This window comes from Achroia grisella, unplaced genomic scaffold (genome assembly GCF_030625045.1).
Source record: "Achroia grisella isolate CSIRO2021 unplaced genomic scaffold, CSIRO_AGI_Agris_v1 utg841, whole genome shotgun sequence".
NCBI lineage: Eukaryota > Metazoa > Arthropoda > Insecta > Lepidoptera > Pyralidae > Achroia > Achroia grisella.
Window position 1 is genome coordinate 2,195,334 of NW_026713039.1, and position 19,545 is coordinate 2,214,878.

Consider the following 19,545-nt stretch of genomic DNA (forward strand, 5'->3'; position numbering starts at 1 on the left):
AATATTCTTATAAATTTAGAGGTAAATAGATGTTATACGTCAATAATAAAGGACCTGGGGCCGTATTATGAACTCTTATTCCCATTCAGTTTACGGCTTAAACTGAACTGCCTGGCGATTTCGTATTACGAACGCTATTAGCCAGCCAGTCAGCGGTCACGTGACAGCTGAACGTCTTCTGCCCGAAAACTGACCGGCTATTTCGTATTATGAGCGTTTCATTTGACAGATCTAAGCGGACGCAACTGTCAAAAAGACCGTTTAAAAACAATTCAGTTTACGGTGGCTTCATATTAGCTTTTATAGAATTGTTTTCTAATTTATAGCTTCATTATTGTAATTTGGTTATTATTTCTATTTCTATGTCAGTTTTTATTATGTTTAAAACATGTTTGTGCAGTTATTTCGATTGTTTTTGTTTCGTTTTAATTTTAATTATGTGTGATGAACTCGAAGTATTGGAGTTTTTGGAAATGTGTGCACCCTACGAAAAAGAAGTAAGGAAAGTGAAAAGACGGCGATTACGCGACCTATCCAATCCAATTGATATAGACAATGAACAATTTAGAAAACGTTATAATCTAAACAAAGATTTGGTGCGTAATATGCGTGCGAACTCATATGCCGGTATCATCGAAATTTACAGACCTACCAGTGGAAACTAAGGTATATTGTATTGTAATTATTTCACTAAATCACTAGCTGACTATGTCAGGTTTTAGTAGCATTATTATTTACGCTGCAGGCTCGTATCAACGGCCTACTTGTGATATTGCTGTACATTCGCTAGCACAGCCAATGGCAAATAACCGATTTATTGCATTTACCCAACATCCAAAAGTAAATACATATATAAAATTCCAAGGACATCTGAGTAAAGGATATATAATAAATATTCAAAGGTATCTATTTCTATACAATTAGCAACTGTGATTGTTGCAAATACATCTATGACCATGTACCATACCATATGATATAGTGATAATATATATGGTAAAATGTATGCATACAAGTAAAGCCTAGAAAGCAAGTATATAAGTATGCAACAGTCTGATGATGTGCAGTCTCTCCGACACTTTCCCCCGAGGACAATTAATTAAATTAAATTAATTATATTTTAGGTTTTATAATTGGAATTTGGAATGCTGGGTGTATTGGGCTGTATTTGACTGTACACATGCCACCCCATTGTAAATTAAGAAGAGATATTACTGTAGAAAACAATACCATTCATTAAATATATAATTGGTAAGTGAAATATAAATTAAAAGACATGTTTAATAATATAAGCACTTTTAATATCTTTTTTTTTTAATATAATTATATAAATTAACAATAAACAAGATTTTAGATATGCAAAATATGTTAATGATTATACATCTCTAAAGCTACTTATATACTAACAATAAATTGTTTACTTAAATATTAAATGACCATAACACTTAGACATATGTTTCAAATAATATTTATCTATTAATTATTCTCTTATTTTTCAAATAATCTTCATCTATGTAATTAATCTAGAAAAAAATTTTAGGTTAGTAATGCTGACATGGAGATTATAAGTGTGGATGCCAACTGGAACTGGAGCTACTCATGACATTTGGGCAAACCAGAGAATAAATCCTTATGATTACTTGGTAAGCACAAAATTTTATTATGAAACTACAAACATCATTACATCTAAGCTCTAAACTCCAGTAATTTAGAAACATAGTTATTTATCAGCACCAACAGTTATTGTGCTGTGTTTTTAATGAAATAATACTTTTTGTAAATAAATATTAATATTATAGTATATAATATGTTGTTTTTTTTTTTAGGAGATCCAGGATATGCTTTAGAGAAGTATACTCCCATCTCAAATGCTATACCAGGACCACAAGAAGCATATTACACTGTAAGAACATGGAATATCATTGAGAGCACAATTGGGCTTCTAGATTTAGATGCCTACATGTACTTTGAGCTCTTATAGAGAACTAAATGAAGGTCTAGCTGCTAGACAAACCCATGTTGTTTAGTTGTGGAACTAAGAAATTGAAACATTTATAAATAATAATATTGTTAATAGGTCAATGTTTTAATAATTTGTTTTTATAATAAAGGATATAGGTACATTATTTATGTCTTTTATTGGTAGTTATAATTAAATGGATATGATAATTTTATTATATACTAGTTATTACCTATGACTTTGTCCATATGGCATACCTAGTTTTTGTTAAAATAAATAAAATATTTCAAATAAAAGTAACTTATGTAAGTTACTCCTTTACACAACTCATTACATATGACAGTGAAAGTATCCCTCAAATTTGGTCCGGCTGTTTCAAAGATTAGCAAGAACAAACAAACGGACAGACAAATATTTTTATTTTTGATGTCATTTATCTTACCTTATATATGTATGCATTTAATGAAATGCTGTTGTATGGTGAACTTCAGAATTACAAACAGATACTTCAATTTATTTGCATAGATACATGTATTTCAGATTTTACAGAGATTCCTATTAAATGAAATAAATTAAACTTCAGATGGTTATCTTATAACACTTAAACTTGACAATCCTTTCCAGTCTTTAAAAGCCCCTTTTCCTAAGGAGTTTAATTGCTGAGTGACGTCCTCACACAAGCGATTGGTATAGTATTCTCGAGCGGACTTATTAAAGCCACTTGCCATTTCCCTATGGGATTTTAAAAATCCCATATAATTTCAAATTACCGGTACGATACACGACGTTGGCGAGAGGTTTCAGTCCCTGATCTACAATTTAGTTAGATAAATATACAAATATAAACAGTTACATATTAGCATTATTTTAAAAAAACATTACTAAGAAAATGTTAGGAATACTTACGTTACATTAGGTATATTTTTCACAATAATTGAATTATTAAATTTAACTTGCGTATAAAGTTATGGAAAGGCTAAGTTTCAAATTGTACATTAAAATCAGAATTAAGTACTTTGCGCGGAATTTTAAGTAGATGCACAAAGTTCGTTTGGATATTACAATGAAAATATTTTTTACAAATAAATCCGAATTATTAAAAAAGACAATAAAACTGTCTGGAATATTTTTGTATATTACACAAATTCTACCATTGTATCTTAATTACTATTTTCTATATTTAATTTACATTTATTTAATTAATATTTTGTCCAAAAAGTGACATACAAAAACTCGACTTAACGTTGCAACGAATGTATGCGTATCCGAACGCAGCGCGAGAAAATCCACTAACCAGCCAGAGACAAACTATCCAGGCAGAATACGGTTTGAATTTGGACCCTCATAATACGAAAAAGAACAATTCAGTTTAAGGCCGTAAACTGAACTGCCTGGAAACTGACTGGATTTTAAAGAGTTCATAATACGCCCCCTGTATATGTTTTATTTTATATACAAGCAAAGTTTTTATTATTGTTCATAAAATTAAGTTTCAATAAGTTTTCCAGCCATACTAATAAGCATGACTTAATAAATTACATCCAATAAAGTGAGAAAAAATTAATAAAATAGTACTGGCCAGTAAGTGAAACAGCCAGTTACAAATGTATTAGTGGCTGTTATTACTAATTCTAAATGGAATCGTTCGATTAATATCAATTCCCAGAAACATTTCATATATTTTACCTTTTGAAGATTTTCACTCCAAAATCACGATTTCATAAGAAAACTGGCACGTACGTCTTCAGAGAAGTAACAAATGAATTCGAATATACATTTTTGAAAGCCATTTGATACCCATATTATTTTGATTTTATTGACAATCAAATATTCAAAAAACTTCGAATTTTGAATTTTCGTGTAAACGGTCATAGACAAACGTAGGTGATATTATAAAAGTTGACCGTATACATTAGTATATTTTTTCACAAGTCGATTTCTTACCACTTTGGCAAGCCAGCAATGAATATTAAAATTTCAAAGATATAAAATAATAAAATGTAATAATGATGGCACTATGCAAATTTTTGTCGATAGAACTAGCAAAATCGATAGGATTTTACTTATTTAAATCAATTTTTATAATCACAGCTGTAACATAGTGTAGAATGTTTATTTTATCACTATTTATTTTAAAGTGATACATTCACACATTGAGAGTTCAAATAAATTTAGTAAATAGTTTTAAATGTATTTTTCCTATAATCTTATGGTCCTTAAAAACTAGTTATATATTTTATTGAACCATTTATTAAAATTTTGTAAACGTAAGAATTCAATATAAAATCAATTTAACAATTATTAAAAATCTATTATTACTAAGTTTAATGTATAAAAAAATATGTAGATTCTAATTTAATTATTTATATTTTAATTTCTTGTTTCCTCTAAGTGTCAATATTTTTTAAGAACAAATGGATCAGCAAACTGAATGAAAACGATATCACTTCATTTAGTTTGTTGATCTATTTGTTAACAATCTCAATGATGTGGATTCACAATTTCTACGACCTTTGCATAATAAAATCCGGATATATAAAGCAATTTAGAACGATATAACAAATATGTAGTTCCCGTGAAAAAGTCCAAATGAGATGCTGAAATTTCAAAAGGAATAGACATATTTTGAAAATCTATTGATTAATAATGTCTCATACAACACTATGATAATGATACTGGCCTTCAGTCATCTGTTGTCTATGACTTCAGATATAAAAAGTAAACACTGCAAGAAAAGGATGGCATTTACTTTCATTGCGATTTTGTTCAAATTAGTTTGGGAGAATGAAAGAGACAGATATATTAACATTTTTGATTGACATTGACCAAGCACTTGACACATTAGAACTGTCCAGTTAACTGTCATTGTCATTCCATTGTTTAATTTCTCAATATGGCCGATAGTTTATCTAAATACAGAACGTAGTATTTGTGCGCGAAATTAATTTGTTATTTAAATAGGTATTCTATTTTGATGTCTTAATAAGTGAAGTGTTGCGGCATGTTTCCGCTAACCCCCCCTGTTGTGAAAAGACTTCTAGGATGGAAAAAGGGTCCCGAGGGATCGTCTGCAGCTGAAGATAAATGGTCCGAAAAAGCTGTAAAAAGTTTAGTTAAAAAATTAAAAAAGAGCGGTGCTCTAGAAGAATTAGAAAAGGCGATATCTAGCCAAAACAGTCATACTAAATGCGTTACAATTCCGAGGTCAGTGCATTATTGAATTATTGATTATTATATTTTCCTAATGATTTTGGAATTATGACATTTCCGGTCATTGTGATTATTGTCAACTGGTAGTATTTTAATGGTCTATATTGCTATGGTTTTAAAGTCTATTTTTGATCGTAGAGTCATGCAACGTGAGTTGAGGATGCGAATAGCTAGATTTCTTACTAGAATGATGATTATATTTAAATTTATTATTTAGATTATTTCTTTAAATAAATTTTATTATTGAGGTATTATTGCAAAAAATAAATTAAAATTGTATTGAAAACTGCATTAAAAAAGGTACTCTGTGCCAGTGTATATTTCGCGGATGTATAGTATAAACCACCCAAATGTCGTAGCCTTAAAAGTTGAATGACCCTAGAGTTCGATGTGACCCCCGCAATTTAGTTACATAACCATAGACGGACGCAAGGCGGAGGTCATTTTGCCGTCAAAACAAATCGAAGCTTTTGTGTCAACATGGCGACTGGGTTTTAACTCTGCAAACTTGTTCTTTATTATTTTCCCGTGATATCGGAATAAAAGTGATTATTATTTTTCAACTAATATTTTCACTGCTTACATTAAGATTTTTGTGCAGTTTATATGTTTTGATACCATTGTGAAATTCATAAATAATTACAAAGGTAGTTTTTTTTATTATTTCGTGCATACCATTGTCTTGATTAGATAATATTTATGACTAAAATAATACTAACAGATGATAACAATTTGGCTAGACTAATTTCTAAAAGTCGTAATCGATTTAAATATAGATAAGTTAATTAATATTTTATTTCTGTTTAGTGAAACAAATTTTAAAGATATAGGAAGTATGAACGTTTTGTCCTTCCTAATTTGATTGTCGGATGTTTTCTTACTAGATTCTTGTAAGAGTGTTAGATCATCAACAGAACGTATTTGCTCTTCGATTTTTTCCGCGCCATTTTATCTGCAACCAATTAAATGTATGGCTATAATATAATATGCTAAAAATATCGCGCGAAAATTTTATACTATTCAGATATATGGCTATAATTAGATTATAATATTTTTAATTTAACGTTTTTGGGATATGATGTGAATTTGGGCAGACATTCACATTTCAGATGGAATACATCATCAACTGTATCTAGAAGCTTCTTTTTTCGTATCCATATCTTGTAATCGGTTCATCAAGCCTTTAGAAAATTTGTTGTGGTAATTTGTTGACGGGAGAGAACTGTACTTCCAGTGAGGAATTTGTCTCACTTTACTTGCTGTTTTTTTCTCCCATTAGTGTATAAAATCATAAGCATTATGTCTTTTAAGCTATCTGTCGGTCAATAAAATGTTGATCTCTGTATGTTATATATAGGGCCAATTTGTTATATATATTATTTATATATTTATTTAAACAGAAAACATGTGTACCAATTCACTGAAGGTGATTATTGTTGTTGTTGTTATCTTTTGTATATGATAATAGTGTATCTGCCTGCATTAATAGTATATGCTGGTGGGTCACTAGTGGAAATTGCCATGATGAGTATGAGGTCAGGTCAGTTAGCCGATTGTGGGAAACTTACTAGGAATTAACGACAATGGTTTCAGATACAGTGTGGAGGTGAACCTATAGTATTATTACCTTAAATTGCTAGCAAAGGGACCACTTTGTATATGTATCGTGTACACAAAATCATAACAGGGTACATTGCTAGCAATGGAGCCACTTTATATTCCCACAAAATCATAAATATGTAATGCTGAACAATATTTATTTAAAAGAGTAGTACACAAGTTTCTTTTTCATTCTTCTTATGATAAGTCTGCTTTCTGCATGAGCTGTAGAATAAAGAAAGTATTGCATTACTATTCAATTAATTATATCTATGAAGTAAGTATAGTGATCCCTTAGGTATTATTATAGTGATATTTAGTCCCTGACGGGTCTTGGTAGCAAACTCTGAAAAAGGGAGAGCACAATAGATCTATGTATGATCGCAATGCTACAGGTCTAAGATATTGACAATAGCCAGAACAACCCAATAAAAAGAAATGTATAGTGATTTGAATAAAGATTATTTCTATTTCTACTAGTCCCCATTACTAATGCTCCTCCCCCTCTAAAATTCGAAGCTTTTTCGAGATTTGTAAGTGTTTTTTTTAATTTACAGAGTGAAACCAAACGATAACGTAATAAATGGACAGTACAGGAAGGGTTTGCCGCATGTTGTTTACTGCAGGCTGTGGCGGTGGCCGCAGCTTCAGGTTGGTACAAGTACCCATATCTAAATGTATAATCATTTTATTATAACTGAAAGTGACACTATTAACATGTCACCTCCATCCAGAAGTGTTTTGCTGTAAATTTTACCTGCAACTACTCAGGCTGACCGAGGTAGATGAGATATTTCTATATTTTAGTGTTGGTAATTTATTACATTTGTGATAAAATGTCTAAATCGGGAAGTTTTTGCTATTTGCCACTAGGCAAGATTTCACTTATTGCTTGTGTAAAATTTTGCTTTGGATGAGACCTTAGCAACAGCAAGGTCTCAGGTGATTGCCCTCTTTGCCACTTCTAAGACCGCTTGCTTGGCACCTGAAGTAGTGAAGTAGGTGAGGCTAAGGTACCCACGCAGATGACTTTGTAAAAAGTCTACCCCCTAGTAAAGTTTTGTCTATAGTCATCTATTCTCATGTGTAACATTTGTTGTTCAGAGTCAACATGAACTGAAACCAGTCGACCACTGCGAGTTTACCTACCAGTTCAAAAAAGACGAAGTGTGCATCAACCCTTATCACTATATAAAAATTGACACACCGGGTAAGTGTACACAGTATTGCTATTTATTTCAAAAATACAAAATTAAAAAATCATTTAGACATTTTAGACGCTTATGAACGTCAAATTTTTTTGTATGTAAGTTTTCCCTACCATCCAGTTCAGTATATAAATCCAATTGAGAAGAACTGGAGAATTTTATTATCATATATATTTTCTCTTCGTCTTTGTCGATTCTACAAAGTTGAGAGTCTTCAGGAAGGCTTCTTCCAATAAATATTCTCTCTCTTTCAACCAATATTTTCTTTACAGACTAATAAAATCAAGTTGCTTCCGTCGTCTGTTTGCTTAGATCTTTTAAACAAATTTTTTTTATACTTTGACATTAGAAATAAATACAACCTTAAAAATTCACCCCTCTACCACCAACCCCAATTTTTTAATAGCAATATTAGTACTGAAATGTATGTAGCAAAACAATGTTTGCAAGGACAGCTAGTATTAATATGTTTGTTTGTATGACAGCGCTGCCGCCGATCCTCGTGCCCCGCTGCGGCGAGGGGGAGGTGCGCGCCCCTCCGCCATACACGGACTACCTGCACCACGACCACACAGACAGGTCATTAATTTATATATACACATTTTGTAAGGGCTAGGCTTTGTAGATTCTAGAATTCTCGATTCTTTTGCAGAGTTGATTCAATATAAAAAAAATATTAGGTACAACAAAAATCTGAATTTTAACATCAACATAATAGTATTTATTAATTTAAATTTTCGGCACTTTATTTAGTTCGGAAGTATGAGGTTCTGACAGTTTGACAGCAAACCAGATAAACACAGTACTCTGTACTGGCATAGAATAAAAATGGCGCGCTTTTTATGACACTACAGATTTTATTTAAATTAGAAAAATTGACGTATAAAAAAGGGCGCTTTTTATTAAATTTTACGCAATTTATTAAAATTTGAAAAAGTATGCATGTTTGTCAGATAGCCGTATGCATGTTTGTCACGTATGTTGAAGTGGACCCATGTGGTGGTAAATGGTGCACTATAGTATAGCAGAGATCTCTCTTCTCTGCTCAACTTATATTAAGACTGATGTAGGATTTTACTGAACATAAGTGATATTTTCATATCATATCATAACATAAGATTATTTTCAATATGGATAATGTATTTACTGTATTTTTTCCTTTTTTTTTTACAATAGTGTTTGGTCTTCTAGTGTGATGCAGAGCGGCGGCGTAGTAGGCGTGGTGGGGGTCGGCCCGGGCGGCCACAGCGCTATGTACATGGAAGCCACTCTGGCGCAGCAGGTGCCCAGTAATACCACCATACATGTGTAAGTGCTGGCTAAATTACTATTATTATATTAGTACAATATGCATATTCATTGCATATGATGGTCACGGGTTCGATTCCTCGTACGGTGCAAACATTTGTATTCATGAGTATGATTGTTTGTATTGGTCTGGGTGTTTTCTATGTGTATTATGTATATATTTACAAAAAAAGTTTATTTATAACAGTTTAGCTAACTGTTATAAATAAACTTTTACCATAACATAAGCTCTGCTTAACTTGTGACTAGATGGCTCTGTGTGAATTGTCTAGGTTAATTATTATTATAAAATTAAATAGTAAAAGTAGCTTGAGGAACTCCTTATAATATTTAGTGAAAGTCAAAATCGGTCCAGCCTTTTCAGAGATTTGTAAGAACAAACAGACAGATTTTAATTTTGATTTAAATATTTATTTTGCCGTAGGTACCATATATACTTCCATATACATTGAATGAAAACGCAGTTAATTTTATTACGTACGAACTGTTCAATTTTATTTATTTGTACATATATTGCTTTTTGTTTCAGTAATTCATCATCGGTGGAGACCCCGCCGCCTGGATACATCAGCGAGGATGGGGACCCAATGGACCATAACGACAACATGAGTGAGTTAGCTGTTTGTTGACAATTTTGTTATTATATATTCACGCTAGTTACTATAGGGGGTAGGCAGAGAGAACTGAGTGTCTTGTCTAGCTTTAGTAATTTTTATAATGAGTCTTTTTAACGCTAATTTCTTTGCAGATTGAACAATTTTCACGCTATTTACTATAGTAACTAGGATATAGTTACTCAACCTTTTTTAGTCATTTGACATATATCTCGATCTTCTCATCTCGAAATCATTCCAAACTGACGATAGATTTCACATATCATAAGAGTCTGTAATATACTTTTGATTTGATATGATATTAATAATATTTTACCGTGCGAGGAATCGAACTCGCGACCATCCAGCTCCGTGACGATATGTTAGTTCTTCTCATCTCGAAAGCTACGCTAGATTTGGCATATCATAAGAGTCTGTAATAGACCTTTGATTTAAGAATCATCTGTATCATCTGATCTGAATGTTTACCGTGCGGGAAATCGAACTCGCGACCATCCCGCTACGTATGTACGATGGTGTGTTGTTGTCCAGACCTAACCCGGCTGACGCCGTCTCCGCCCGGGCTGGCGACGGAAGCGGCGCCGGTACTGTACCACGAGCCTGCGTTCTGGTGCAGCATCAGCTACTACGAGCTGAACACGAGAGTCGGGGAGACCTTCCACGCGTCGCAGCCCTCCATCACCGTCGACGGGTTCACGGACCCCAGCAACAGCGAGAGGTATCCATTTCACATTCTAATAATATACATATGTTTTGGATATTTTTACTATGTATTTCTTAACTAAAAATACTAACGTACTCTGTACACAACTATTTGCGTTCTCTGTTCTTATATTATCTATGACTTTTGTATATACATACATATATATATATGTACAACCATAATTTGTAATAAAACTTAGTTGCGAGTCGCCAGGTCCTAAATTTAAAAATTAAAAACCAATAGTTCTTTAGGGTTAATGTAATGCGTGCCAGTGCCAGCGAGACACCTTACAATTTATGCACCAAATAATAGTAATAAGAAGACTTGGACATATCTAATAAGCTAACAGCCAAAAATCGGTATTTTTTTGTAAAAAACAATTGTATAATAAATATCTCAAAAACGGTTAGATTTACCCCGCCGTACGGTTGACAGGTCTTCAGACCTTCGCACTTAGGGTGCAGGTTCGGGACGAACCCCTTCGCCCCGCCATTAACTTCAGGGGGGATGACTTTTGAGAAGCTGGATGAACATGAACATGAACCTCTTAATTGTCAGGAATTATAAAGACTAATAAGAAACAAGCTAAATAATTACTTCCAAGTAAATTTGTCGCGGCTGCTAAATGGCGTATGAAATGTAATAATAATAAATACTCTTTATTGTGCATAAAAAAAAGAACAAATAATTACAAAAAAGATAAATATGCGAACAGAATGTACAGGCCTTTTTTTTATTTTTTTACAGGTTCTGCCTCGGTTTGCTGTCAAACGTGAATAGAAACGAGGTGGTGGAACAGACGCGCCGCCATATTGGCAAAGGTGTACGACTTTATTATATTGGTGGTGAGTGTAATTGCAACATTTATTACCATCATAATAAATATTACGTTATTATTAATTTGTAACATTGTCATTATCAGCCTCGGTGGTCTAACGGTTTAGCACCGATACAAACAATCATATTCATGAATACAAATTTTTGTGCCGTGCGAGGAATCGAACCGCGACCATCAGAAGTACGTCGGTGTGCTAAACCACTAGATCACCGAGGCCTTAAAATTTGCATTGAGACCCTTTATTTTGGAATTTTTTGATATATGCAAATGTTATTTATCCACAGGTGAGGTGTTTGCAGAGTGCCTCAGCGACTCATCAATATTTGTGCAGAGTCCCAACTGCAACCAACGCTACGGCTGGCATCCTGCCACCGTCTGCAAAATACCACCAGGTGAGCTACCATCCTTTATCACCTTAGAAAAACCTTGTACGAAGTTCAAAGATTTTGCCTCTCGATGGATTTATATTATTTTGTTTAAATCAAAGATTTTGGTAATCTTTACATTGTGTGACTGGAGCGGGAACACAACGACTATTTGAAATTGACTGTGTTGTAATTTCAATTGGAATCCTTGGTGGTAAATCAAGCATGTCGAAGACCTTGTCAAGTAAATTATGAACCCAAGAAAAAGTCCTAGATCTAATTACGGAATTTCCTTGACTCAGATTCTATCTCAGCAATTTATATCTCTAAGCTAGTTCTTTCGGCCTGTTCCTTCAATAAACTACTCAACGGATTTTAATACCATTTTCAGTTTATATGTTGTATTTTGTTAACTGACCAATGTATACTTGTCTTGATCCTTATGTAGACAGAAATGGAATTTGTTTAAAATAATATTATTATTACAACTTAATAGTATTTACATAACAATATTGGCCCATAATGTAGGACCAATATATAGATATATATATATTTTTTATTTGGTTTGATTTGAATCTTGGCAGGTTGCAATCTGAAGATATTTAATAATCAAGAGTTTGCGGCGCTGCTGTCGCAGACATAGACGCCTATATGTCTATGCATTGTAAATAAAGGGCTTCAATTGAGGCAGTTCTTCCAGCTGACGAGGAAAAATTATAATATAAAAACTTAACATACGGATGAGTTCATGTCAATGGGATGGGGCGCCGAGTGACGTCTTCACAACAACAGTGACATAAAAAACAGATATATATAACTATAAAAAGCTGTCCCGGCAAACGTTGTATTGGCATATAAATTGATAACGTTTATATAAAAAAATAGGCGTTGATGATAGAATGGAATTTGTTTAAAATAAATTTTATTGTATGTATTTTTTTGTATGACCAATATATGATATATATAAAAAATAGAAACTAAAAATTTTGTCTAATGAAAATGAAAAAAAATTAGGGATGGTCTACCAAGAAGAACGAGCTAACATTTGCGTGGCTCTTTTAAATAATTATTAAAATAGAGTGTTGGCAAACCACCGATTTTCATTACCTACTCAATATTGAATACATAACCCAAAATTTATGAGAATCGGTTCAGGAGAAGCCGTGTCGCAGAGGAGTATGGGAACGAAAACTGTGACACGAGCGCTCGACCAATTTTATATATAAGATTAGACATTTTAGTAGCCGTTGTTTTGTCATACAAATTAAAGTTATGTATTCACTTTAAAAAATAGGGGTTGATAAAAAATACGGGTAGAAGCGTAAAAATTTGAGGTGGTGGTATGTATTTTTTAAAGCCGCATTATAAAAAAAAATGTCCAATAATTAAAACAAAATGTTAGAGGTGGACAACCTTTATCTTAGGTGTATGAAAAATATATAATGGCCGATTCTCAGACCTATTAAATATGCATATATAATATAAAAATAGAAAGAAAATCATTTATTCAAATAAAAAAAAAATTTAAGCACTTTTGAATAGTCATAACAATACGCTCACAAAATTTTTATCTCAACCGTGTCTGGGAACGTTCGAGAATTTTATATATAAGATTAGCTAGTAGCCCCGCAAACTCATCACTATAAAAAAAAGATAAAAGAACGTAGCAAGTAAAAATTTGTGTGTTGTATTTTTTAAATAAAAAAAAATCCAATAATTAAAACAAAATGTTACAGGTGGACAACTTTATCTTGTGTATGAAAAATATATAATATTATATATATATATATATATAAAATTAATATATTATATATAAAATTCTCGTGTCATAAAAATAAATAATAAATAACCCTGGATAATTCACACAGCGCCATCTAGTCAAGTTAAACAAAGCTTGTGTTATGGGTATTAGTCAACTGATATAAATAATTAGAAACTTTTTTGTGTGTGTTTTATTTCTATGTACAATATAAATAAATAAATAATCAGAGCGCCATCTAGTCTCTAGGTAAGCAAAGCTTGTGTTAGGGGTACTAGACAATTGATATAAATACTTGTATACTTTTTTTTTGTGTATTTTCTATTTATAATGCAAATAAACAACCCTGGACAATTCACACAGCGCCATCTAGACCCAAGTTAAGCTAGCTAAAGCTTGTGTTATGGTGACTAGACAACTTATATAAATACTTAGATACTTTTTTTTGTAAATACATATATAATATACATAGAAAACACCCAGACTGATACAAACAACAAATATTGGTACCGCGCGAGGAAAGGAACCGGGGATCATCGGAAGTAAAGCAGTGTGCTAAACCGCTAGACCAACGAGGCCGTCATCTCATGATTGTTATTGTCTGTGGTCAGACGACAGACGGTGACGTCAACGCCGTGCTGGATCGAGCTGCACCTCAACGGGCCGCTGCAGTGGCTGGACCGGGTCCTCACGCAGATGGGCTCCCCGCGGCTGCCCTGCTCCTCCGTCTCCTAAATGCCCAGGTTTGGATACTATCCATTTATTTGGTCCCCATTTCGGTTCCCAGCCGTGGCAACGTAGGACGTGTACGAAGGTCGCTTGTTATAGATAAATAGGTAGATATCATTTATTTGGTCCCCAATTTAGTTCCCAGGCATGGGAAGAAACAACGAGACGAAGGTCACTTGTTATAGATAGATAGATAGATATCATTTACATAGTCTCCAGTTCAGTCCCAGGCGTGCCTACGTATGATAGGTACAATGGTCACTTGTTATAGATGGATATCATTTATGTAGTCCCCAGTTCAATCCCAGGCGTGACTACGTGATACTGTCCTAGCCGTTCCGGCTACGGCGACCGCTTCAAGGACTCCCACGTCTTTCATGTGCTCTCATGTGCCTAGCATATCCCAACTTATTTTTAAAAATTCGCGCACATTTTGGGCACAAATATATACAATAGGTACAAAGGTCACTTGTTATAGATGGATATCATTTATATAGTCCCCAGTTCAGTCCCAGCCGAGGCTACGTATGACGGGTACAAAAATCACTAGCTAATAGGTATGCGGGTGATAAAGGAAACCAGGGAATTGTCATAAGATAAGATAGGATCAGGAACCCCTAGGGGTTCGAACTTCGGCAGGTCGTCGTAATTTCGATCCCCGTTTGAATTGGACGGGGGATCGATCGGAAGGGGATTAGACATACGCATAACTCGACCGTTCCATTTGCAGCCTCGTATGATGGCTTTTTCTTGTCTTTCCACTTCTCTCGAAGAACCGGAAGTGTATATAATAATGTAATTTTTATTACAGGATCAAAGGAGGTGGCCAGAAATATACATAAGTATCTTAGTGTTAAAGGTGATACCTCCGCACGAGTCGTGTTTATGCATTCGCGTTCTTGTCAGCAATATTGTCACTTGCTAATTTGTATACCATGGGATATGACATCGAAACAATCTATTTTAGACCTTAATGTGATGATTCAGAGTTTAAAATGAGAATGTGGACACTTAATAGAATTTTCTGACACAAGTCAGGTATAACAAAAATATCATGACAATAGGGTATTCTGTCTTACAGACTTACATCTTTATATATATAAAACTAGCTGTGCCCGCGATTTCACACTAAATTTATAGCATATTTGTTATTCTGATGTATAAACTATATTATTGTAATATTTCATTAAAATCCACCAGTAGTTTTTGCATTAAATAGTAACAAACATACATACTTACAAACTTTCGCGTTTGTATTATTGAAATATTGATTTTAAGGCAAAATAACGGTTGACATTTCAGCTAGTTTTATATATATAATTTATATATGACAATTGTTTTCACATACTACCATGATATAACCTAAAAATAAAGCTCATTTTTATGGTCCTTCGAGCGGATTTGTGTTGTCTATGGTAATTAGTGTTGACAATAGTGCTGGCATAACGCTGGTGAGAGATTCCGCTTGATATTTTCTTATACGTAAAAATGTATCGCGGCTAAATCAAAATTGTAAAAGTGTAAATGCTCGAAAATTTATGTTTGAATTTCTGGGTTTTTGATTAAATATTTTCTTCTATAAAGCAAAGAGTCAGAGGAATATGACGCACAGGGATCTGATTCACGTTATATTTCGGGATATGGACATATTTACAAGGGTCGGCAATGTCGCCCCTGGTGTCTCAGCGTTCATAGGCTACGGTAACCATTTACCATCAGATAGGCCGTATGCTTCTTTGCCACCATCGTAGTATAAAAAAAAATGTCCAATGTTCTTTACATACACCGTTCATCTATTGCACACTGCTTCTAGAGACTTTATTTTATTGTATAGGGCTTTGGAGAGAAGCCTTTTGCCTATATATATTCTTTTCTCTGATATAACTCTATCGGAGAAAAGAAAACTTGATCAATTTTGAACTAGTCCATACATGTCGTAAGAATTTCGAGCGCAATCAACATTAATTGAATAGAAAACTCAACTGTATGTAATTTTGCAAAAATATGGGGAATAGGTATCATGGCTGTATTGTTTATAGAAATAATCTTTATTCTGATAAACTTAAAGTATCTTTTCAATAGTCACATTTTTTTATTCGGAACGCAGACTTATCACATGAAGAACGAGCAAGAACCTTGCCTTTTCGTTTATGTTCATTGTTCATACATGCAGGTTATTATCTATTATAGAGTATATTATGTAGGAGGTTATATTTCGAATAATATTTATAATGATTGGAAATTTCAAACAATCTGACGCCTCTTAAGATTTCAAATGGGCATAATAACCTGCGTGTATGAACAATAAATGACCATAAACGAAAAGGCAAGTTTCAGATTACGTTCTCTTTTCAAAAATTGGCGAGTTTAATTTAAATACACATATCAGAAAACCATAGACAAAGGCGCTCGAGACGATTTATTTAGCCGCATTTCATTGTAATTTACTGGCGCTCTTTTTTTAATTAGTTGTCGTGTTTCTTTAAGTGTACTTGTCTTAGACAATACAAGTTATCGTGAACGGAAACGTAACTAGTAGAGGCTTTTCTATGGAAAAGTCTTACTTAACCTTTTTTTTTTTATGTCCGTGGTACCTATTAAAATATACTCAAGTTCTTTGCCGTAATCGATACATCAGATTTGCGTTATCTATTCAAATTAATATACCCAAGGGCCTGGATAAATGACAAACCATTCTATTTTCAAATACTTTTTTACCTACATCAGCCATACTGAAATAAAGAATTATGTCAATAGATCTTTGCTAACGTGAAACATAACGAAAAAAAAAACAATTATATTTAAAAATAGAATCTTGTTGTCACTCGTCTACGGGCTCTTATATTAATGTGTCTATGTAGATATATGTTTAAAGTAGTACTTGTGTGTAAGTACCCAATAGGGAGGCTCCCCTAAACTTCACTACAGTTAGTCTATCACAGGAGAATCGACTCTAAAATGTTTGTAGTACAGTTTTTATTTGAACACTAGGCATATGTTTCTTACGATATAATTGTTACTTTTGTAATATTAAATTTAACGGTTTTATTAACGTTATAACGTTTGCGCCATTTTTTGCATTTATATCGACCGCTGTTGTTTTTTGATATAGCACGCTTATAAGTAAAAATGTATTGCATTCACTAAAAAAATATTTTCTCAAAATCAACTTTATAATTGATGGTTTAAAGTTGATTATGCGTAAATATATTTTTTAATCAATGCAATATATTATTAAGCAATATAATCTACATTTTGTATACCTATTGACATTTTTTTTTATTTGTTGACCATGTTTAAATTTTAACCGTTTTTATCAACGATATGACAAATGTAATGGAATTTAATATAATGTTATAATTACTGGCCAATTAGCTTCCAGATTTGGAATATTAAAAAAAGCACTTAGCGGGAGTCGAGCCTGGATTGCGTTTCGTTATTTCACTTTCTTTATCGAAAAGAACACTGAAAAAATTTGTACTATAAAATAGCAATGGGATTTGTAAGAGCCAGCTCCTCCCAAAAGCGCAGAAGTCTCCTGATGTCTTCACGAAGCGACCTCAACCTTCCGAGGATTTGTCTTCGTTGTGTCACTGCAAGCACTCCAGGATTACGTAAGCGGCCGTATTGGTGTAGATTTAATCATGATTCCTGGTCATCTGGAATAGCAAAGCGTGATGGCATCACTGACGTCGCCTGATAACGTGATAGCCATAGTACGTTTCATGTATAGTCGATGGATACCACTTAAGATTGTTTACCATTCTCCTTACATAAAGGCAGGCAATGCACTTGTAAATCCGATGGGATTGCGAGCGCTGGGCGGTAATCACTTAACATCAGATGGGCCGCAAGCATGTTTGTCCCCTATGCTATAAAAGATAACAAACGCAATCCAAGGTCCGAGTAGATTTGGCACTGATAAATAAGATAACGAGAGGATAAGAGAAAGTTATTTTGGAAATGTTTAGTGGTAGAAAGAGATGGAATTTAAAATATTTGATCGTTGTTTGGTTTTGGAATGTTGAGTGAACGATATTTTGGACTAGCGATGCCCGCGGGTTTGTTTATACTTTTTTATGTTAGTAAACTAATTGGTATAAAATTTAAAATGATACAAGCTATATTTTATTGTCACATGATAATGTGGTTGCTGTTCATTTGTTAAAGCGACTGTTACCACTTACCATCCGGTCTGTTTGTTAGCTCGTTTGTCATTCCAGTTATATTTTTATGTATACTAGCTACTCGCCCCGGCTTCGCCCGGGTGTACATGTATTATACATATAAACCTTCCTCTATAACTCTATCTAATAAAAAATATAGCTTCAAAATCCGTTGCGTAGTTTTAAAGATTTAAGCATACATAGGGACGTACAGACAGCGACAGCGACTTTGTTTTATAATGTGTACTGATACCGCGATCAGTGTTGTGTAAATATCGTTCACTCATAGAAGTAGCGGAATACACATCGAAGGAAGAAAATGGAATTGTAGTAAATAAAAAAACCCAACTTTGCATCGGAATTACAAAAAACTGTTACAAAAATTCATAACTCATATGGTTATGGAGATACGAAGTTGATTGGTTAAATACATACCCTTACCATACATTGGATGGCCGCGGTGGTCTATCGGTGTAGCTCAAGGTGTGTAGTTCAAATTCAAATTCAAAATATCTTTATTCATATAGGTCTATTATAGACTGTTATGATATGATATGTTCGGAATGATTTTGAGATGAGAAGAACTGACAAGAAACTCAGCTCGTACTCTTTCAAATAAATGTTATACATGTCTATAATACCACTGAGTCGTTTATAAATTCAAATTTGGGAGATGGTCACTCTATCTCCCAAATTTGAATTTAAAAACGACTTAGTATTATTGTTTGGGAAACTACTCTGCTACCAAAATGTTAGCGAATTTACTATGGGTATATATATAGTGAAAAATGAGTGGTAGCGTCAGTCACGTACCTGTATGGTTCTGCGGATTTCTTGGGCTTCAGGGTCTCGAAGATATCTTCGCTAGCTTTCCAGTTTCACAGTAGGTTTCACAGTTCTAATTTATTTTAATTCACAATACAATGCGCGCGCGTCATGGCCGCCGTACAGTCGGTTCAGTACTAGGTAAGGGAGGGGAAGGCAAAGCGCGGGAACAGAAACTAACGGGCTCTAATATAATAATCTGTGCTCACGATGGTACAGGGTAGATTTTGAACAATTATTGTAAACATGTATAATATTTGCCAG

The 19,545-nt window shown here is 33.4% G+C and overlaps 2 protein-coding genes and 1 long non-coding RNA gene across 3 annotated transcripts in view; 2 read left to right on the forward strand and 1 right to left on the reverse strand.

Moving 5' to 3' along the window:
* LOC131852249 (zinc finger protein 721-like) overlaps window positions 1-3,763 on the reverse strand; it is a 41,227-nt gene extending 37,464 nt beyond the window's left edge. Inside the window, 1 exon segment of the mRNA XM_059202902.1 lies at window positions 3,644-3,763. The gene's annotated coding sequence lies outside the window, so the exon portion shown is untranslated.
* LOC131852250 (uncharacterized) lies at window positions 588-1,619 on the forward strand. The gene is made up of 3 exons (XR_009357915.1): window positions 588-666; window positions 1,122-1,248; window positions 1,538-1,619. It is a non-coding gene; the product is annotated as an uncharacterized LOC131852250 (long non-coding RNA).
* Window positions 3,764-4,958: 1,195 nt separating the features above from the next.
* On the forward strand, window positions 4,959-15,221 carry LOC131852251 (mothers against decapentaplegic homolog 3). Its single transcript, XM_059202903.1, is given in 12 exon segments — window positions 4,959-5,161; window positions 7,324-7,417; window positions 7,871-7,976; window positions 8,460-8,553; window positions 9,166-9,282; window positions 9,812-9,891; window positions 10,428-10,614; window positions 11,347-11,444; window positions 11,722-11,829; window positions 12,387-12,575; window positions 14,169-14,304; window positions 15,102-15,221. Coding segments are annotated over 11 exon segments (1,404 nt in total). The 3' UTR covers window positions 14,297-14,304; window positions 15,102-15,221.
* The last annotated feature ends 4,324 nt before the right edge of the window (window positions 15,222-19,545 follow it).